This window comes from Tamandua tetradactyla, chromosome 8, assembly GCF_023851605.1.
Source record: "Tamandua tetradactyla isolate mTamTet1 chromosome 8, mTamTet1.pri, whole genome shotgun sequence".
NCBI lineage: Eukaryota > Metazoa > Chordata > Mammalia > Pilosa > Myrmecophagidae > Tamandua > Tamandua tetradactyla.
The window spans coordinates 11,323,374-11,346,995 of record NC_135334.1 but is presented as its reverse complement, the minus strand read 5'-3'; the positions used below and the strand labels follow the sequence as shown (position 1 = coordinate 11,346,995).

Below are 23,622 nucleotides of genomic sequence, written 5' to 3'. Positions count from 1 at the left end.
ATTGAGATCTCTAGTGGAGTGGAGTTTCACAGACAGGGAGGGAAGGGAAGAAATGTTTTTTCCAAGATTCAGGGAACTGAAAAAGATCTAACATGGCCTAGAGAATTTGGAGGAGGCCTCTGCATCTAATCAAAAGGACAGTTTGTTCTCAAACACAAGCAGAAATGGACTGTTCATCCAACATTTCAATTTCTCTCTGGAGCTGGTAGATCATGGTTGCTGACCATGCTGCTGAGTTAAAAATGTTCTTCCCTTTTTCCATGATGGATCAGCCATTCTAAAAACTTGTGGTGATCAGGGTCAATTTCCATTGCCTGAATTGTACTTCTATTTTCTATGGACAGTCTACTGCACAGGCAATACAAAATGACCAGGTGGCAGATGGAGCTTTAAGTGTTTTGGATTATTCTTGTAGTTCCTAGAAGCATCCTTACTCCTTTGGGAACCAGTTCTTCTAATACTGCGAACCTCAGAGTAGTACTTCAAATGTCCCAAGTAAGTCCCTAAGAGTGAGATGAGCAATGCAAATCCACTTCCAACCCATTGACTCCTAGACCCATCTATTCTACCTACTGGAGACAAACCATGATAGAATGGCATTGGTTAGAGATGTGATCCACAAACTGAGTCCACACATTCCATTAGTTGTAAGACTAAAGGTAAACTAGGGACTACAACAGCCAGAAAGAAGAAGTTGTATTCCTCCTTCAGTCAGTCAGCTTCTCCTGAAGAATTTATTATCACCTTCATTGAACTCCCAAACTTGTGACCTGTCCTTTGGAACTTGGACTTATCTATCTGCATTGTGACATTAAACCAATTCATAATAGTTCTGGTAAAAGTTTCATATTTAATTATCTCCTATTGGTCTAGTTCTCTGAAGAACCCTGACTAATACATATGCCTTGGTGCCTGGCCACATGTTTGTTGAAGTCTATTTAAATAGTCAATCAAGTGTTGTTTTCCATTTTCACAGTCTATGATATTTCTATATCTCTGCGTGCCAACATTTGTCATCTAGGTCATGAAATCATTGATTGAAGCCAGGAGTTAGCTATAGTTAAGTTTATTAATGGGAAAATGATGAAGTCTAATGACATGGGCTGTGTGGTCAATGAGCCTTCCATTAGACCAAAGAAATGCCTACCCTCACATTCCATGAGTCCTGGAGTTCTGATGCTTGGGGAATATGTGTTCCAGAATGAAATTAGAGCCTGAGAGAGAACAGGGATAATTTAAATGCAATCAGGGAAGACTGGAGGCAATTTGAAGTTAACCTCATCCTAGGGCATGGCAACTGGCTCAGAGAGGTCATTACAAAAGTCATAATCACAGCAGGTTATCAGAATTTCCTGAGGCTCCTCATTATAGACGCAATCTTTCTTACAAAATGTCTCTGCATACTGTGGGTGAGTCACTGTGAAGGAGAAAAGCAGAAATAAGATATTAGTTTGAGGTTTACATATACAATGACCCCATTCACCCTTCCAGGATTATGGTATGATTCATGAATATTTCAAGGGAAAGGAGATTACTTCTATAGTAGCTACAGACTCCATAATAGCAGTACTGCAAAGATGCTCCACAGAATCCATATCTAGCAAGATTCTCCCAGAATTCTTACTGCTGGGGACTTGCCCACTCAATGGTGAGCTCATGGTTCTAGAGCACACAGAAGACTCTCCCTCTAAGAAGACAGATATAAAACACTTGCAGAAAACCTGCAAATCCAAGGTCTTTCATAAGGACCATGGATAGGATGGTGAGCCACACCAAGTCCCTGCCCTTGAAACCATGTGGGATATGTGGGAAATGACAGGCATGCACAGAAATAGATGTTAGAAGATGTTCATGGCTTGGCCTTGTGGAAGCATAGAGTAATGGCATGTATTAAGGTTAAGAGTCAAAGAAAATTTCCTGGGAAAGAGATTTTAAGCCAAGACTGATTTTGAACAACATTAGACAAGCAAAGTAGAGGCCACTTAGAAGGAGCATGAGGTAACTATATAAGAAAATACTCAAAAAATTGAGAGCTTTTTATTCCTGTGCCAAGAAGAACAATTGTGTGAACTATCCCAGATCCACTCAGTTGCATTTAACCTGGACTCAATGTAGTGTTCTCTAATATGGATGGCCTCTTGAAGGCTCAGAATATCATTTCTCCCAACCTTGAATTACTTCCAGTCTTCTAGAAACTATACCTTAAAGGACATGTTAACCCTGGGAAAAAGGAGGTTGGTGCACCAACTTCAGAGTAGGACCCATTAATTAATCCACTTACAGTTATAAGGATAAGAATAGCGATGTCTCAGGGTCACACAGGATTCACCATTTCTAGCAGTGCATGTCTGCTCCTGATGTTGACATATCCCTCCGATGTAAGCAGTACATTTTCTACACTGGAAAGCTGAGGCTTCAGGAAGAAAAACTTCATTGAGGGGTAAAGGGAAATATCTCTGTTACTACAAAAGAAAATAGAGATCAATCTTCCTGCCTGAGAACTCTGATGTTCAAAAGCTGCTCTTGGGGATGTGTTTCAGTAATAAAACATCTTAAATACAGACTAAGTAATAAAATATCAGTAATAAAATATCTTAACACAGACTATGCAGGAGGAAATAGGGAGATAATCTCATTCTTTTCTGCATGAGACATAAGAACAACTGACCATCAGGCATAGAAACCAGCTGACTCAGCACAAAGCCACACTTCCCATGGAATTACTTATCTATTTCCTATCAGCCACAAGGATTACATATAAAAGGGGTGCACAGGGTATTTCCAGGGGTGTCTATGCAAGAAGTCAAGAACTGTAGTCTCTATGCAAAACTGGACCTCTTCCCTCATTCTCAGTCAGAGCTCAGAAAACTCAGGCAAATGGAGGAAAAAGCTGGTCTTGCTTAAATGTCTCCTAAGACTAGGCAAAGGCTAATAACTTAAATATCTTCAAATCTTTACCAAGGATTTACCAATTTCCACGCTGAACAGGAAGAGGCCCAACTTCAGTAGCTTTTCCATTCTGCTTAATCCAGTTGATGAAGCAATTTCCATTGATGTCCTAGTAGCAGGGGAGCTGCTGATGGTAGAGAAATGCTTGTTGGAGTCAGCCTCCCAGCCAACTTATTATGCACTAAGCCACGATTATTTACCCATCAGGACTGGAAAGGCAGGATGCAGATGTCAACTGAAGCCACTCTTTCCATAAATCATTCCAAATCCCTCCTCCAAGAAACATCCTTATTCTCTGCCCATCTTCAATTTCACTTCTGTAGGCTGACCCAATGATGAGTGATGTAAGAGGTAATCTCTATATCACCCAGTGTTTATGAACAGCACACTAAGTGCATTGCTGACTGGTGCTTTGTAGGATTGGGATTGTATTAGAGATATGTAACAAATATTTCTCAACCTAAGGACACTCTCTTCCTAACCAGAATAGGAAGGGGATTTGGGAGATGGTGATAATGTAGAAAATACAAGACATCACCACAAGACAAGCTGTGTACACCAGGAACCTAAGAACAACTAAGAACAGCCAAGAAGGGCATTCTCAGTGTAGGGTGGTGGAGATGAATTGAAACTTGGAGATTATCAAGTGTGAAGAAGCAAATAATTGCTTCAGGAATATCAGACTTCTTTGAGACAGGGAGGGATGGCATATATACCAGCTGTGACCCATGATGAGCCTTGTATTGTAGCACACCACTGTTCCTTCTATCAAATGAATTTTTACTACTTGTATCCTTGGCTACTAGTATCATACCTCTCTTTCTCCCCATAGACATGCTCAGATCCATTGTGGGCTTGAGGTCATGTCTCTATCCATTTTTCTTCTTACTTTGTGAGGAGACTGATGACTGAGTGGCTGCCAGGGTGGGTCAGGGACCACAGAGAGAATTTATACATCAGCTCTGAGGGTTAGGTTCATGTGTCAAGTTGGCCAGGTGATGGTGGCCATTTGCCTGGTCGAACCAGTACTGGCCTAACTGTTACTATGAGGATAGTGCATGGACTTATATTATCAGTAATTTGATTGCATCTATGACTGATTACATCTACAATCAACTATAGGAAGTATCTTCCAAAATAAGAAGTTTTAATCCAATCAGATGAAATCTTTTACAAGAGAAATGATGGCTTCAGCAGCCAAAAGAGCATACTTTTGTCACTACTTCAACCAGTCAGTCTCTCTTGGAGAATTCATCAAAAACTTCAAGCTTACAGCTTACCTAATGGAATTTGGATTCATCATCACTGCAGTTGTTGAGAAACTTTTATAAAATCTCATGCTGTTTACAGATATCTCTTGTTTGTTCTATTTCCCTAGTGAACCCTAATACCACTCTGGTACTGGTCCTTGCAAAACAGAATCCTAAAAATGAGTTTTTACAATTTGTTTTCTACCCTGATTAAATCCAAAGACATTAATATTTCTGTTTCCAATAATTAAGTAAGCATTGAAACTCCATGCATGAGTTGGCAATAGAGAGATGTAAAATATTACCATTTAATTCTGTCAATCATATGCTTATATGAAGGAAGACTCTGGATGACAGTATTTTTGACACATAACTGGAGTTTTTCAGAGTTAGAAATTATAATGATGATGGCTAGTTATTCCTAGATATGCTGGATATAGTTATAAAAGAAAATAATGAGCTGAAGTCTTCAAATTTGCAACTAAAGCACCTAATGAAAGATGTAAAAAAGCCCTGAAAGAAAATTTGATTTTCTGTGGCTGTAGACTTGAGATATTTGAAAACCAGACCTAGTGTCATTGTGTGAGTAGCAAATTTACAAAGTAAACTAAATTCTCAAACTTGTGGGGTGTCTGCTGTTAAAGTGCGAGCATTGATTGGAAAGGAATGGGAACCTAAAAATTGGGGTAGGAACACATGTATTAATAGTGATGGAAGTACAGACATTAAACCCATGGATTCTCCTGAGTCTTTGCTAGATAAACCTATGATGGTCTTCTCTGAGGAAACTGCCAGCCCATAGCTAGCCTGACCTGTGGAAATAGCCAAGCAGTCTCCAGCCTACCATGAGAAATAGCTTCCTGACATCCTGTCTGCCCTGAGGAGTCTTCCATCCAACTTTTGCCTAAAGATATTAGCCCTTTTGTGCCTGCTAATCCTGTAAGCACCTCCCCTAGGGTAACAGCCTTCACTCCCCTGTCCTCCTGTTTCACCAAATGAAACTGCAATGGAATACTCTGAGATAATTTGCTTGAAAGATGCTTCTAATTTTTTCGTGCCCCACATCTGCTACCTTTCTGTTCTTCCAGAAATGTAACTAGACTGAAGTCCCAACATGCCCTAAAAGGTGATACACAAAACTGTGGCCCATGAGAAGGTATACTATACTCCAGAAGAACTGCATGTATTTCCCAATTCATATAGACAGAAATCAGGGGAATACTTGTGGGAATGGATATTGTGTGTGTGGAAATTCTCAATAAAAAATATTAATTAAAAGAAAGAAAGAACTTGTAACAATCCTGCTCAAACCTTTCAAAAAAAATTGATGTGAAGGGAATGCTTCCTATTCCATTCTATGGAGCCAACATAACCTGTCCTGGTTTGAAAACCTATGTTTCAATCCTGATCCAATTTTGTTGAAACAATCATTTCTTTTAATCCTAATTCAGCACTGTAGGTTGGAATCTCTTGATTAGATTATCTCCTTAAAGATGTGATGGCCAATTGTGGGTGTGACTCTTGATTAGATGGAGATGTGACTCTATCCATTCCAGCTGGATCTTGATTAGTTTACTGTAATCCTTTAAAAGAGGAAATGTTTTGGAGAGAGAGTCAGAAGTTACAGAAATGAGAGAAATGATAGAAGCCTCAGAGCTCACAGAAACTTCAAGCAAACTGACACAGATGCAGATACATGGAGAACAGAGACACAGATGTGTGGAGATGTTGGAGCCCAGCAGAGATGGCCATGAGATGTTAAGCAAACCAAAATCTGGAGAGAAGCAAGGGAAGCCAAAAGATGAAAGACAGCCCTGAAGGAAGTAAAGTGAGGAACCTCTGTAGTAACAGAGACTGAAAGCAATGGAGCCTAAGAGCTAGGACAATCAGATGCCAGCCAAATGACTACCCAGCTGACAGAGGTGCTCTTGATCCTCCGGCCTTTGTTGAGTGAAGGTGACCTCCTATTGATGCTTTAATTTAGACACTTAAACTTCCTTATGACCATAAACTTTTAGCTTGTTAAAGTCCTCTTTTTAAAAGCTGCTACAGTTCTGGTATATTACATTCTGGCAGCTTACAAATTAACACATCACCTAATACCAAAGCCAGACAAAGATACTACAAGAAAACAAAATTACAGACCAATCTCTTTAATGGATATAGATGAAAAAATCTTCAATAAACTACTTGCAAATCTAATCCAGCAGCATATTAAAAGAATTGTACACCATGATGAAGTGGAATTTATTCAAGGTCCTTTCAACTTAAGTAAATCAACCAGTGTAGTATACACCATATGAATAAGTCAAAGCAGAAAAACCATATGATCATCTCATTTGATGCAGAAAAGTCATTTAATAAAATTCAAGATCCTTTCTTGATGAAAACACTTCAAAGGATAGGAATAGAAGGGAATTTCCTCAACATGATAAAAGAAATATATGAAAACCTCGTAACTAGCACCATCCTTAATGAGAAAGACTGGAAGCTTTCCCTCTAAGATCATGTAAGGTAAAGATAAATTCATAGAGTCTGTTCTGTTCAACTGATGTTGCCATTGAATGACTTTAGTAATAAATTGTTGAAATGTGTTCTAGTTTGCTAGCTGCCAGAATGCAACATACCAGAGATGGATTGGCTTTTAATAAAAGGGGACTTATTTCATTAGTTCTTCAGAGGAATGGCAGCTAACTTTCAACTGAGGTTCTTTCTTATGTGGGAAGGCATGGAATGATCTCTACTGGTTTCTCTCCAGGCCTCTGGGTTCCAACAACTTTCCCTAGGGTGATTTCTTTCTGCATCTCCTAAGGTCTGGGCTGGGCTGTGAGTGCTGAGATGAGGTATGCTGAGCTGCTTGGGTTGTGCTACATTGAACTCTCTCATTTAAGCACCTGCCAATTAAATCAAACATCATCCATTACAGCAGTCTAGCCGGAGCAATTAGACAAGAAAAAGAAAGAAAAGGCCTCCATATTGGAAAGGAAGAAATAAAATTCACACTGTTTGCAGATGATATGATACTCTAAAATCCCCCCCAAAATCTATAGCAAAGCTACTAAGGCTAATAAATGTGTACAGCAAAGTTGTACTGTACAAAATCAGCACTCAAAAATCAGTAGTGTTAAGCAATCTGAGGAGGAAGCAAGAAAAATGTTCCAGTTACAACAGCCACAAAAAGAATCAAATATTTAGGAATAAATTTAACTAAAGATACATAAGATTTATACATAGAAAACTACAAGAAATTGCTTTTAAAAATCATGGAAGGCTTAAATAAGTAGAAGGTCATACTGTGCCCATGGCTTGGGAGACTAAATATAGTTAAGATGTCAATTCTACACAAATTGATTTGTAGATCCAATGCAATACTAATTAAAATTGCAACACCTTATTTTGCAGAAATAAAAAAGCGAATAACCAAATTTATTTTGAAGGACAATGTGCCCTGAATAGCTAAAAACATATTAAGAAAGAAAAATGAAGTAGGACAACTCACATTGCCTGACTTTAAAGAATATTACAAAGCTACAGTGGTCAAAACAGCATGATATTGGCCTGAAGGCAGATATACTGACTAATGGAATTTAATTGAGTGTTCAGAAATAGACCCTTTCAGCTACAGACAATTGATCTGTGATAAGATGGTGTGCTGGTTTGAAAGGAAATGTGCCCCCTAGAAAAGACTTGTTTTAATCAAAACCCCATTTCATTAAGGTAGAATAATCCCTATTCAATACTGTATGTTTGAAACTGTAATCAGATCATCTCCCTGGATGATGTGATTTAGTCAAGAGTGGTTGCTAAACTGGATTAGGTGATGACATGTCTCCACCCATTTGGGTGGGTCTTGACTGGTTTATTGGAGTCCTATAATAGAGGAAGCATTCTGGAGAATAAAAGATTCAGAGGGAGCAGAGAATGACATAACCACAAGAAGCAGAGAACCCACAAGCCAGCAGCCTTTGGAGATGAAGAAGGAAAACACCTCCCAGGGAGCTTCATGAAACAGGAAGCCAGGATAAAAAGCTAGCAGATGATGCATTGCTCACCATGTGCCCTTCCAACCAAGAGAGAAACTGTGACTGTGTTTGCCATGTGCCCTTCCATTTGAGAGAAACCCTGAACTTCATCAGCCTTCTTGAACCAAGGTATCTTTCCCTGGATGCCTTAGATTGGACATTTCTATAGACTTGTTTTAATTGGGACATTTTCTCAGCCTTAGAGCTGTAAAATAACAACTCATTAAATTCTCCCTTTTAAAAGCCATTCCATTTCTGGTATATTGCATTCCGGCAGCTAGCAAACTAGTACAGATGGTTAAGCTAACTCAACTTGGAGAGAGAAGCCTCTTCAATAAATGGTATTTGGGGAACTGAATATCCATATGTCAAAGAATGAAAAAGGATCCATTTCTCACACTCTATACAAAACTAATTCAAAATGGAACAAAGTCCTAAACATTAGAGCTTAGACCTTAAAAGCATTGAAAAATATGAAAGAAAATGTCTAATAAATCTTGTTATAGGAGGTAGTTTCCTAGACCTTCAACTGAAATCATGAGCAATGAAAGAAGAAATAGATAAATAGGATCGCCTCAAAATTAAACATTCTGTGCATCAAAGAACTTTGTCAAGAAAGTAAAAATACAACCTATGCAATGGGAGACAATATTTAGAAACTACACACCATACAAGGGTTTAATATTCAGAATATATAAATAGATTCTTCAACTCAACCACAAAATGACATACAACCCAATTAAAAATTGGGCAAAAGATATGAATAGATATTTTTCAAAAGAGGAAGTATAAATGGCTAAAAGGTACATGAAAACATGCTCAACTTCACTGGCTATTAGGGAAATGCAGATCAAAACCACAACTACTAGAATGGCCTTTATGAAAATAACAGAAGACATCAAGTACTGGAGATGTGGAGAAAGAGACAGTTATTCACTGTTTGTGGGAATGTAAAATGGTGCAACTGTGCTGATGGCAGTTTGGTGGTTCCTCAGAAAGCTAAGTATAGAATTGACATATGATCCAGCAATCCCATTACTAGGTATATACTCAGAGCAAATGAAGGCAAAGACACAAATGGACATTTCCACACCAATATTTATAGTGGCATTATTTATGATTGCCAAGAGATGGAAACAGCCTAAATGTCCATCAATGGATAAGTGGCTAAACAGCTGTGGTATTTAGGTACAAGCGAATATTACATAGCTTTAAGACAGAGAAAAGTCATGAAGCATGTGACAACATGGATGAAACTTAAGAACATAATGATGAGTGAAATTAGCCAGAAACAAAAAGACAAATACCGCGTGGTATCTCTAATAGGAACTAATATTAATGAGTGAATTTTGATAAAGTTAAGAACACAGGTTATCAGGAGATAAAAAGAGAGTAGAGATTGGGCATTGTATTAATTTGCTAAGGTGCCAAAATACAATAAATCAGAAAATGGAATGGTTTTTAAATAGGGAATTTAATAAGTTACAAGTTTATAGTTCTAAAGTCATAAATTGTCCTAACTAAGGCATTCAGAAAAAGATACCTTGGCTCATGGAAGAGTGATCTAAGAAGGCATGTGTTCTAGATTGCTATAGCTTGCAGAATGAAATATACCAGAAACAGAATGTCTTTTAAAAGGGAGTTTAATAGGTTGCTAGTTTACAATTCTAAGGACAAGAAAAATATCCCAATTAAAACAAGTCTATAGAAATGTCCAATCAAAGGCATCCAGGGAAAGATATCTTGGTTCAAGAAGGCCAATGAAATTCAGAGTTTCTCTCTCAAATGAGAAGGCACACAGTGAACATAGTCAGGGCTTCTCTCTCATATGGAAAAGCACATGGCAAACATGGCATCATCTGCTAACTTTCTTTCCTGGCTTCCTGTTTCATGAAGCTCCCTGAGAGGCATTTTCCTTCTTCCTCTCCAAAGGTTGCTGTTTGGTGGACTCTGCTTCTCATGGTTATGTCATTCTGCTCTGCTCTCTCTGAATCTCTCATTCTCCAAAATGTTTCCTCTTTTATAGGACTCCAGAAGTTTATCAAGACCCACCCAAATGGGTGGAGATTTGTCATCACCTAATATAGCTTAATGACCACTCTTGATTAAATCACATCTCCAGGGAGATGATCTGATTACAGTTTCAAACATAAGATACTGATTAGGGATTAGAAGAAATGGCTGTCTTTACAAAATGGAATTAGGATTAAAACATGGCTTTTCTAGGATACACACATTTCAAACCAGCACATTCCACCCTCTGGACCCTAAAAAGGACATGTTTTCACCATATACAAAAAATTCATTCCATAAGAATATCAGAGAACCTTAAACCATTTCAGTAACGTTACAAATACAATAGAAGATTAAAAGTAGTACAAAATCTCAAAGTTAGTTACAAGCATAGTCTATCCTCAGACAAATTCTCCTGTCTGGGCCTTAGAAAACTCATAACAAGTTATTTGCTGCCAACATACAAAGGAGGAACAGTCATGGGATACATATACACATTTCCATAGGGAGGAAGGAACATAAGGGTCACCAGACCCATGCAGTTTTGAAAACCTGCAGGGCAAAGTCCATTAGATTTCAAGATCTGAGAGTCATTTATCTTTGGGGCTTTAGAAAGCCACAGTCCCACCCTTTCCAAGGGCCTATGAAGAGGTCTGCTTCTCTCTGACTGCAACCTTGGGAACCTTGGGAAGACACCATTTTCTTGGCTACAACCTCTTCAAGCATCGGGGTTGCACTCGGGCTCTTGGCCATCTCCAAGGCACACACCCAATCCCTCCATGTGGTGACAGCCAGTATCTCCCCAAACTACAAGGAATGTACTTCACCCTCTCCAAGGCCTGAGGCAGCGTGACTCTTCCACAGCAATGAGGTGTGTTCTAGTTTGGTAGCTGCCTGAATGCAATATACCAGAAACAGAATGGCTTTTAAAAAGGAGAACTTAATAAGTTGCTAGTTTACAGTTCTAAGGCTGAGATAATGTCCCAATTACAACAAGTCTATAGAAATTTCCAATCAAAGGTGTCCAGGAAAAGATACCTTGGTTCAAGAAGGCAGATGGAATTCAGGCTCTTTCTCTCTTCTGAGAAGGCACATGGTGAACACAGTCATAGCTTCTATCTCAGTTGGAAGGGCACATGGTGAGCAAGGCATCATCTGCTAGCTTTCTTTCCTGGCTCCCTGTTTCATGAAGCTCCCTGGGAGGTGATTTATTTCTTTCTTTATCTCCAAATGTCCCTGGCTTGTGGGGTCTTGTGTTTATGTCATTCTTCTCCGGCTCTCTCTGAATTGCTCGCATTCTCCAAAAGTTTCCTCTTTTATAGGACTCCAGAAATTTTTCAAGACCCACCCAAATGGGTGGAGACATGTTGTCATCTAATCCAGCTTAACAACCACTCTTGATTAAATCACATCTCTGGGAAGATGATCTAATTACAGTTTCAAACACACAGTACTGAATAGGGATTAGAAGAAATGGCTGCCTTTACAAAATGGGATTACAATTAAAACATGGCTTTTCTAGGGTATATACATCGTTTAAAACCAACACATGGTGGAAGGCCCATCCTCTGCCTTTGGGGCAAAACTCACTCTCTCCACAGGCTTGGGTGGGTCTGCTCACCTGACCTGAGGCTTCTTGACTGCAGACTTCAGCCTCCATGATTTTGTCTCTGAAGCTATTTTTCCTCCAATATGTCCCTTCTCTGAACCCCCCAGTCCAGACTGGCAGCGACACTGTTTATACAGGTCCCACAGCACTCTTGTTGGCTTTCTATGCAGTAGCCTTGGATTGTGCCCAACGGACATAAGGGGTTTCCACAAATACTTCCTGGATAATTCCATGTCCAATCCTCGCTTTCTCTGAAATGGCTGACTAGTTCCATATCTGGCCAAATCCTCACATGGAATACTATTCTCTGGGGTCTCCTTCCAGGAAGCCCAGAAATTTCCAGGACATCAATTTCTAGTTTCTTTGTACCCAAGAGTTCAGTTTTCAGCTTGTCTCTCTCCTGTCACATTTCACTATAAGCTATGAGGAGAAACCAGGATGTACTTTCCACACTTAATTTGGAGATCTCTTCTGCTAAATATCCAAGTTCATGGCTTTTAAAATCTGCCTTCCAGCCAAAGCCACAAGTCAGTTTTGCTATATTATCTGCCATTTTAAAACAAGGCTCGCCTTCCCTCCAGTCTGTGACAGCACATGCCTCATTTCTGTCTAGAGCCTGGTCAGAAGTATCTTTAGAGTCAATGTTTCTACCAACAGTCTTTTCAAAGCATTCTAGGCCTTCTCTATCAGGCTTCTCACAACTCTTCCAGAAACTTCCTCTCATCCATTTAAAAAGCCGTTCCAACATGTTTGGCATTTGCAAACCACAGCAGCACCCCACTCTCTGGTACCAAAATCTGTTTTAGTTTGCTAGCTGCCAGAATGCAATATTCCAGAAACAGAATGACTTTTGTGAAGGGGGATTTAATAAGTTGCTAGTTTACAGTTCTAAAGCCAAGAAAATATCCCAATTAAAACAAGTCTATAGAAATGTCCTATCTAAGGCATCCAGGAAAAGTTACCTTGGTTCAAGAAGGCTAATAAAGTTCATGGCTTCCTGTTTCATGAAGCTCCCAGGAGGTATTTTCCTTCTTCATCTCCAAAGGTCGCTGGCTGGTGGACTCTCTGCTTTGTGGCACTACAGCATTCTCTGCTCTCTCTGAATCTCTTGCATTCTACAAAATATTTCCTCTTTTCTAGGACTCCAGTAAACTAATCAAGACCCACCCGGATGGGTGGAGATATGCCTCTACCTAATCCAGTTTAACAACCATTCCTGATTCAATCACATCTCCAAAGAGATGATCTGACTACAGTTTCAATATACAGGACTGATTAGGGATTAGGAGAAATGACTGCCTTTACAATATGGAATTAGGATAAAAACATGGCTTTTCTAGGGTGCAAACAACATTTCAAACCAGCACAGCATATGGTGGCATCTGCTGTTTGTTGTTCCCAGTTTCATTGCTTCCAACTTCTGATGGAAGTGAATGTGGGCATTCACTTAGCTGCTCCAGGACAAAACTCTCAGTTTCATTTATTACCATAGTATCTGCTGTTGCTGGAGATATCCCCCTTCAGGTTATGGCTATTTCTGTGAGTTCTTGCTCAGCACTTGGGCTTTTCTCTCATGGTCTTCAAATGTCTATATCAGCTCTCTCTGTGGGCTCTGAACTTTCTGCAAAATATTTCCTCTTTTAAGGTATTCCAGTAAACTAATCAAGACTCACCTTGAATGGTTAAAGTCACATCTCATCTAATTAAAAGATCACACCCACAATTATCTCTGATGAGATGATCTAATCAGTATTTTCCATCTTACATTACTGAATCAGTATTAAAATAAATGACTTTCCCCACAATATTGGATCAGAATTTAAACATGGCTTTTCAGGAGTATATAATAGCTTCAAACTGGCACAGGCATTTAGTGTTTGAAGGAGTACAGAATGTGCAAAAGGATTGATCATAAAAATTCAGAAATTGATAGCAAAATACTATCTGAGGGTAGCTCAGTATTATAAGTACATTGAATGAGGCTGAATGAGACTCATTGAGGTTGCTTTAACAAGGTAAATGCCTATTCAGTACAAGTAAAACTATTTGCACCCCCTTAAAGAGGAAGATCTCTATGATGAAGAGTGTGAAAAGGCTCTTATCAAGTTTGAAGAAAGACTAAAATGTGAAAATTAAAATAGTTAAAAAAAGAGAGAGGAAGAATTGTAAGAATAAAATTAAGGTTAGCTTTTATACAAGATGGTGCAAGCAGGGAAAAGGGAGAGCCTCTGATGCAAGTCTAGAAATGTCACAAATCCTCATGTAGGTAGAAACAAATTTTACAAAGTAATGGCTAGGGTCACTGAAATGTAAGGTGTAATCAGAAGCAGGACCTTCAGCAGAAAATTTGAATCAGTTAGACTATCCAGATAGGCTGTAACCTCTGGAGTATCCAATCAGTGGAGAAACAGGGGAGAGACCTTCATCCTAGACTTAGGATATAAGATCTGTGGCATTCCATTGCTTGACATGGCAGGCATCGCTTTTTGGCTGGGTACCCACTCTTGCAAGATCATGAATAACTTTTTTTCTTCTCCACAATTGGGTGAGCGTTTATTCTTTTTCAGGTATGACTTTCTTTTTAATAAGATGAAATGCCTTAATATCTTGTCCCCAACTGTCTTTTCTACCTATTGATGTTACTAATCCTGACTTTCACATTACATTTGTATTTCCTATTTATCAGAAAATAACTCAACATTTTTCAGAATCTTCAGCCAAAATATTATCAAAAAACAGAATCAACATACAGTTTGATTTATAGTAAATGAATCATCTCATTATGCCAGATCAGTCTATCCAGTAACCATGTCTCATACTAGAAAGTTTGTATTAATTATTTGTTTGCAGCCTACAGAGTTGACTTTTATTTAAGTGGATTATCTAGTGCCAAAAAGTAACCCCTTTTACATACACAGGACAACTATATATCAATTTTTATTTTATTTAATGTATTGGTTTACTTTTCAGATATATATATTCTCTTTTTTGTTTTGTCCATTAATTATGAAAATTTTATTTAGAGAGAAGTGGGTGTAATAGCAGAAAAATGTTCTTATTCTGGTGACAGACTATCAACCACTGCCAACATGTAGCCAATTATTATCTTAATATACCACCTTCCTCTGCCTCAAATTCAAAAGACACTTTTTTTTAATTTGTGGTTTGCTCTACAATGATAGAGTTAAAGATTTTATTCACTTTAATGTTTTCTTAAGTTCCCATGAGCTTAATAACCAATATTTTATCTGGTTGCTATTGCCAGAGAAGAAGTAATACAGAAGAAAGTTGACAGGATGATTACTAATTATTTTTCTCTCCACATTAAATATTTTAAAAGATTTCTGCAGTTTCTTTTTTCTGATTTTACTCTTGACCTCCAGTATTAAAGTTTGTTATTACCAAAGACCTTTAAGGCAAAAAGTAACTGAGAAATTAAGAATTAATAAATGATTATTGTTACTGAAGCATTACATACGTGTTTTTCCTCTCTATATTGTAGAATAGGCAGACACTAATACCTGAAATTACCGAAACTCGGCTAGTCTTATCTTTGTTCATATTATAATGGTTATTATAGCCCAGCATCAGCTCTGTTTATAGTTACTAGTATAATGGCTATCCTAGCTTAGTCTTAACATTCAGTATACTTACTATTGTGATAGTAGTAACTTCATCACCTCCTTGTTTGAATCTGTGAAAACCCTGAACTTCTTAGATTTGGGAAAACATGTTTTGGGAAGATAGGCTATCTGATCTCCAACTTTGTGCTTAGCCATAAGCTCTTTCTCTATCTGAAACCCTGGTGTTGGATTTGCAGTTGTGCACATCAGATAAAGAACCTTACATTTCTATGGAATGAAAAAATGTATATCATCTGAAAAGGAAAATTACCACTAAAAACTCTGTAATCATAAGATCCAGACATAACAAATGGTTATGTATTTATATATGATTTAATACTCTACTTTGTGATTCATAACCAAAATTTGTCAGTTTTATCTCTACTTTTCTATGTCCAAAGATTTTCATGTGATTTAATAATGAATCAGTGCTCCATTTTTGCAAAATTTTCTTTAGTGCTAGTTGCCCAACTCAATCCATGATCCAATATAGGCCATTGCATGTGCTTGTGATGTGCCTTAACACTCGGTGACTCTAATAAAGTCCTGTTTAATCCATGACATCTTCCTTGTGAGACTAAGCCTGTTGAAGATATGTCAGAATTCTCCACTTTTCTTGATGCTAAGAGTGAACACAGCATTAGTGTATTGGTATTTTGAAACCACATAATTAGGAGATATTTTCTGTAGTAGTATTTTTGTGCTATAGATATGTCCTTATCATGATTATCATCATGATACATTGTTGATGTATCAATGTTATATCTTATATTTTTGTTTGTTTTTTATTCTTTATTGATATATATTATGTATTCATATACAATGCAGTCATCTGAAGTGTATAGTCAATGGTTCACAAAATCATCACATGCTGTTCTACAGCTAGTTGCTGTGATGTGCTTTGAAATTTATTGCTTCTTTGTATGTATGATATCTTGCACAAAAGATGGAAAAAGGGGATTAATTGTGATGATATATGCATAGCAATGTACTTTATGCTGTTAATACCAAATAAAAACCTTTTTGGGGGGCAAAATTTATTGAAATATAAGTTACATATAATAATATGCACAGATTTTAAGCATTCAATTTGTTTGCTGTCAAACACTGTATACATAGTCAAGGTTGCTTAAATGTCAATTGTCCCAAAAGGTGATCTGTAGACTGCACAATTAAATAAAAATCCTGCAGTATTTTGTGTAGAAAATGAAACATACATGGAATTGACATTTGTATGGAAATATAAAGGCCATAGAACAACAGATATGTTTTAAAAATTAAGAAAAATATTTGAAGATTTACATCAAAGAACAATAAAAAAGAGGTAAATTCATATAAACATGGAAGATTGATTTTTGACAAAAGTTTCCAGAAAATTCAACCTCGATTGTATATTGAAATGACAAGCTAATATTCTTGGAAAAATTATATATTCACATACAAAAAAATTACCCTTCATCCTTATCGCACCATTTACACAATTCATCCTGAAAGAAATCTTAGACTTAAAGAAAACTTAGGACTCTAAAATAGATAGAATAAATAGAAGATCTTTATGTGCAGTAATTAGGGAAATATTTCATAGATTGGACACAATGAACACAAACCATATTAAAAATATTTACATTAGATATTACCAAAGTTAAGATCTTCTCCACTTGGAAAAGAAGTTAAGAAGAATAAAAAAGAAACCACAAACTGGGGGAAAATACTTTCAAAAAACATATCATATGGGGGTTGGAATCAGAATAAAGAACTCTTACAGTGCAATAATATGAGCACAAGCACTCTACATTAATAAATGGGGAGAAAATTTGGGGCTGATGGAAATATTCTGTAAGTTATTTTTGATGGAAGTTATATGGATGGATATTATTGTTAAATCTCATGCTTAAAGGATATATTTTACTGTATGTGAACTACAATGCAAGAACCTTAATTATAAACTGTGCTGGTTTGAATTTGTGCCCCCCATGAAAGTCATGCCCTTTAATCCTTATTCAATATTGCTGGGTGGGAGTTTTCTAATTACCCATGGAGAGGCAACTCACCAAATTGTGGGTGATAACTTCATTAGATGATTTCCATGGAGATGTGTCTCCACCCATTCAAAGTGTAGTTGCTTATTGGAGCCCTTTAAAAGGGAACCATTTTGGAAAGAGCTACAGACCTACACAATCAGAGACCTTTGGAGATGAAGAGGGAAATTTCTCTGGGAGAGTTTCATGAAACAAGAAGCCAGGAGAGGAATGCAGCAGATGCTTCCATGTTTGCCATGAGCCTTTCCAGTTGAGAGAGAAACTCTGAACATCACTGGCCTTCTTGAATCAAGGTATCTTTCCCTGGATGCCATAAATTGAACATTTCTATAGCCTTTCTTTACTTGGGACATTTTCGTGGGCTTAAAACTATGGACTTGCAGCTTAATAAATTTCCTCCTTTTAAAAGTAATTTTGTTTTGGGTATATTGCATTCCAGCACTTAGCAAAGTAGAATAAAAAGAAATTAAAATTTTAAAAAGTTGAAATAAGGAAAAAATATTCAAACCTCATGAGTTGTGTGCTATGCTAATTGCTTTCCTTAATTTAATACTGAAACCAATCATTTGTGAAGGTTCTCTGTCTCATTTATGAGAAAACTGATGTTTGGAGCACCTTAATAGCTTGCCCAGGATGCCCACCTCGTGAAGGGATGATCCAGAGTTGGAATCATGGTGGAGTCTAGCAGCAAAAATCATGCTCATAAATACCTACTCAATATAATACTCTTGGAATGTTTAAAGTTGAAATTATTTGATTCAACAGGAATCAAATAATTGCTAACATGAGATTGTTACTGTATTTTACTTATTTTAGTTATCTCAGTGTATGTGAGCACACAGAAGGTGAATTCACTTGGGAGGCAAATCAGGCTCTCCATGCAGACAGTACACATATCTGTAGTGGTGCCGTCTTGATTGCTACAGGTACTGATGCTGTTTCTGTTCGGAGCCTCTTCTAGATATTCTGGGAGGTCAATCCCTTTACTGTGTCTAATTGGGAGATATTTGACCTGATGAACAACCCATAGTTCTTCCACTCAAACAATAACATATTCCTTTGCACTGAAAAAAGACAACCGTACAAGTAAATTTTCTCCAAACTTTTAATTGCCTGACTCTTTTGCCTAATGATAAGTGGAGCACTTCTGAAAGGCAGTGGAAATATTGCAAACACAGCAATATAAAATCTTAGAATGGTTATATAGAAATTGGAGAATCAGCCTGTGTTAGTTAGATTCAGTTGTCAACTTGGCCAGGTGAGCATACCTAGTTTTGTTGCTGTGAACATAAGCCAATGGTACGTGAACCTCATTTGTTGCTAATTACATCTGCAGTCGGCTAGGAGGCGTGTCTGCTGCAATGAGTGACGTTTGACTTAATTGGCTGGTGCTTAAATGAGAGAGTGCAATGTAGCACTGCTAGCAGCTCGGCATTCCTCATCTCAGCCCTCACAGCTCAGCCCAGGCCTTTGGAGACACAGAAAGAAGTCACCCCGGGGAAAGTTGTTGGAACCCAGGGGCCTGGAGAGAAGACCAGCAGAGACCATCCTGTGCCTTCCATGTAAGAAAGAACCTCAGTGGAAAGTTAGCTGCCTTTCCTCTGAAGAACTAACAAAATAAATCCCCTTTTATTAAAAGCCAATCCATCTCTGGTGTGTTGCATTCTGGCAGCTAGCAAACTAGAACACAGCCTAATGAAATATTGTAAACATAAACTCTAATAGCTATAAATATAAGGGGATATTCTCATATTTGGACCATCTACATAACCTCCCTTTAAGGAAGACAAAAAAGTTTTTTAGGAAGTTGTCACAGGCTTGCTGATGAAGTTGCCATATGTGGGTTTAAGTGATAGAAGAATATACATGTTATTCAAAAGATAGTGAAAAAATCAAGGCAGAAAGAGCAATGATAAGATGGTATATGGGTATAACAGCAACTCAGTTGAAGGGAAGTACATAAAGGTTAATAAAAACATTGAATAAACAAGAGGAAATTAACAGAGTTCCTAAAAAAGAACAGGAGATGCACTATTGCCAGCTGGAAAATGAAAAACCCAAGTTCAGTTACCTATTCCTGCCCTAATGAAAGCCAAGCCCCCAAGTCACCTATGGCAAATGCTCATAATTTACCCCAGGTTGGATGACTGTAAATCCAATGTGCTAAAAAATATTTGGGGGCAGACCACAGTGGTTCAGCAGGCAGAGTTCTCACCTGCCATGCCAAAAAACAGGTTCAATTCCTGGTGCCTGCCCATGCAAAAAAAAATAAAATAGGAAAATAAAGTCTTTGAGATATGTGCAAAGTTAATTCTATCTGTTAAGATGATAACTCAAAAAGAAATTGGTTTCAAAGATGAAATTTCCTCACTTGACCTAAATTACAATCTCTAGAAAATGAACTGTGTATTTAAGGTTGCATGATATGGGAGTGATAGGCAGAATTCTCTGGCATGGCTAGATACCAGTGCATACATCACAGCAACAGCTGCAAGATAAAGTGAGAGGGATATTAGAGCACCAAAGATGAAAGGTTGAAGAAATGGTAATTCTGTTTTAGATGATACTAAGGTTATGGTAAGATTTTATATTGAAGAATATAAAACTAAGAGTTCCTGTGAGTTGTAAGTTACAATGAGGAAAACACCTGTAGCTGAATGTATAATTGGAATTGGTATGACATACGAATTTAAAATCTTATGTAGCTCAAGTTTTTCTCTGACTTTTAATAGAATATGCCAGACAGAATCTTCTGGAATTGCTTCACTATATTCATGTAATGTATATTAAACCATTCCTAATTCTAGATGGACAATATGGTATCTCTATATGATTAAAAAGATGACAGAAGAGGGAGTATTTAGCCAATTTATAGTATAATTCTTCCTGTCTTGTCTGAAAAGGAAATGGCTCCTGGAGATTGATAATGGATGTTTAAGATGAAAGAAAGTTGTCCCACAAGTAGTTTCCACTGTACTATATGAAATGAAAAAATTTTTAAGGCATGTACAAGCTAGAATTGGCTACAAACTGACCAACAGTTATGATTTAATCAGAATGAAAAATACCAGTACATTATAGTGATGATTTCCACTCTTAGAAGAGAAAACCAAACAGCATTGAAGAACTTTGGTGAACCACATGACTGAGTGTAATGAATCAACCTGACCAAATTACAAGGACCAGATTAACCAGGAAAATCTAGGGACTAACTTGACTTGGGCCGACAGAGACATCTTATAGGCTAAATAGCTATCTATTCTGCACAGTATCAATAATAAAAAGGTATATAAACTTTGGGGACATAGTGCCTTAAAATTTGGCAAATGCATATATCACAATTGGGCCTTCAGTTAACCTTATACATTGAGTTGGATCCAGGAAAAAAATGAGAAGAAAGAAAGATTTAAAGGCTCTATTGCAAGAAGTCTCTGAGACTATTTCATCCTAAAGCACACGTGGTTTTGGAGTTCTCTGCTACGTGAACTCGTGCAGACTGAAATCTCTGGAAAAAGTTAAACACCCAAGCCATGGCATTACTTGGGATTTGAGACTCAAAAATGATCTGAAACATCATCAAGTTTTACTCCTTTTGAAAGAAAACCATGATGGAATCAACTGTGGTTACAGAGAGCTGCCAGATAAACTGAAAACCAAGAAACCTGTTATGTCATTGGAAATATCAGATAGACTTTCCAGCAAAAATGGGCAACTCATCAGAACTTTTTGCTAACATGTAAATAGTGCATAGAGGGTTCAGCCTCCAGCCATGATTCTAGGGGGAATTGTTCCAGGACATTAAAAAAATGACAGCTCTACTATTGGGGAATCATATAACATGATGAGACACTGAATTGTCTAACCCCTAAGTTTCATTCTTGCTGTGGGAATTCTGTAAATCCCAGAATTAAACAACATGATGCACATGAAAGTCTGTTGTGCTTTGTCATAGCATGGTCAAACCTTGGCAGAAGCAGCTAAGGATACATCCACACAATGGGTAGAACTAAGAGAATTTTGTGTATGCCAGTGTCATGGCTGGGGACATGTGTCAACTTGGCCAAGTTGTGGTACCTGTTTATCTGATTGGGCAAGTGCTGGCCTGTCTGTTGCAATGAGGACATTTCATAGGATTAGATCATGCATCCACAGCTGATTCCATTTGTAATCAGCCAAAGGGGAGTGTCTTCTACAATTAGTGATGCTTAATCTAATCACAGGGAGCCTTTTAAGGAGGACTGAGAGGAGACAGATCCCATTCCTGCTTCAGCTGGTGAACCTCTCCTGTGGAGTTCATCCAGACCATCCATCAGAGTCGTCGGCTTCACAGCCTGCCCTATGGATTTTGCACTCTGCGTTCCTGCAGTCACGTGAGACACTTTTATAAATTTTATATTTGCAAGTGTTCCCTGTTGATTCTGTTTCTCTAGTGAACCCTAACTAATACAGCCAGTGAGGGAAGAATTTGGTTTTCATCCCAAGATACATGTAGACATTTTCAGAATCATAGGCTCTGGCCAATTGCCATGCTATTTTGTGAGGAAAATGACCCTAGCTAATAGGGAAATAAAAACTTTTCATGTGTGGAAAAAAGTATAGGAATAGCTATGGGAAATGCCATAGAAGAAATAAAGATAGCCATGTAAATTCCCACTAGAAAACATCAGTTTTCCTGATCAAAATGTGTTTTATGCATTGTGATTGGAAACACAAATTACATATCTGAGTTTCAGGACTTCTGTGATGCTGCAGATCTGCTAGTAGTAAAACTCTCTGTTCTGTATTATTTCTAAGTAATTATTGCTAGATAAGTGACTAGGTATTCTGAGCTTTATTACCAATCAAAAGCTGAAACACTCTAGTGGTTTTTCATTGTCATATGTATATATATTATGTCCAAACTTAAGTTGGATAGGCCTAGAATTCTTTCTTAAGTCCAAAGGATGTTGCAGAATAATTTTTGGAAAAGGGGGAATATAATCTTTACCAGTTAATGAAATTCCTTTTTACTCCTTGTTTGCCAAAAGGGTTTTCTACTGTTTTTATTTCTTATGAACAACCTTTGAACCTTAAAAGTGATATTTTCAAGCAGACACTCCCCTACTCCTCTCCCTTCTGCCTTTGCTCCTGAAATCTTCCCTGTTGACTGTGCTGATGAGTCCACTTCACCCAGCCTGGCACTGAGGAATCTCAGCCCCATCTCAGGGATTCAGCCAGGGGAAAGGAAGGGGTGCATCCTCCAGAAAGCACCCACACCTCTTTTCTCCAACTATGATGTCTCAAAATGCCCCAGAAATGTCTTGTGCTTCTGTTCCCAAGAGCCTGGTCCTGCTTTCACACTGAGGGTGGAGCTTCATCCCCACAGGACCCACCAGGGAGGCATGCTCAGCTCTGGGATATCTTGGCCATTTGCAGAATTAGTGAACTTGAAAGATTTAATTGTAGACTTCACCCAGAAAGTGTAGTCCCTCCTAGACACATCCCAGAAAAAGCTGTTCAGAGAAGTGATGCTGGAGAATATCAGTCATCTGGCCTCTGTGGGATATCCAATCTTCAAATTACATATACTTTCCCACTTGGAGCAAGGAGAGGAACTCTGCAGAGAAGGAATTGGATTTTTCCAATAGCAGAATTCATGGGAGCTCTAAGAATGTGTGCTTAATGACAAAGAGGAGCAAGTAAGACGATCTTAAAGTAAAAGAAATGCTTAAAATAAAAGAAAGAAACATTGGCCATCATGTCATTGGTAAGCTTTTTCCAAATAGAACCAGGTAATGGAAAAACTAGGAAATTCTTTACAATCATCTAAGTGTAACTAAGTTGGGTTTCAGTGCTGAACCAGAAAAGTTATGTGATAGTTTGAATTCAGGGACAAATTAATTGAACTCAGAAGTATAGTCTGCTATTTTATAAAAAAGATAGTTACATAAACATGGCTCATATGCCTAATTTTGTAACATCAAAAGTCTTCAAAATTGATGACATACATCAATTGGGATGCTATAAAAGACAAGATCCCTGTGGATGTACAATAGCATCCTAAGTATCTAACAAGGGTAAAATTTTAATTGGAAGCTGTCACTGAATTATTTGTCTAGAATTAATATTTATATGAAT

General features: G+C 37.8%; 1 protein-coding gene across 13 annotated transcripts in view; it reads right to left on the bottom strand.

Annotated features, from left to right (window-relative positions):
• Positions 1–1,031: 1,031 nt before the first annotated feature.
• The window catches only part of LOC143644053 (uncharacterized), a 75,104-nt gene continuing 52,513 nt past the window's right edge, over positions 1,032–23,622 (bottom strand). For 4 of the 13 annotated variants that reach the window (XR_013156474.1, XR_013156477.1, XM_077112517.1 and 1 more), the window contains 3 exons: positions 2,970–3,076; positions 2,282–2,428; positions 1,033–1,417 (listed from right to left, as the gene is read on the bottom strand). Coding sequence is in view for 5 of the 13 variants with exons in the window: in XM_077112517.1 (XP_076968632.1) it covers positions 1,284–1,417; positions 2,282–2,428; positions 2,970–3,076 (388 nt within the window). In the remaining 8 variants the exon portion in view is untranslated. Of the gene's footprint in view, positions 1,418–2,281; positions 2,429–2,958; positions 3,077–23,622 lie in introns of all 13 variants that reach the window. The other 9 variants (XR_013156475.1, XR_013156478.1, XM_077112518.1 and 6 more) reach the window with 6 other exon arrangements.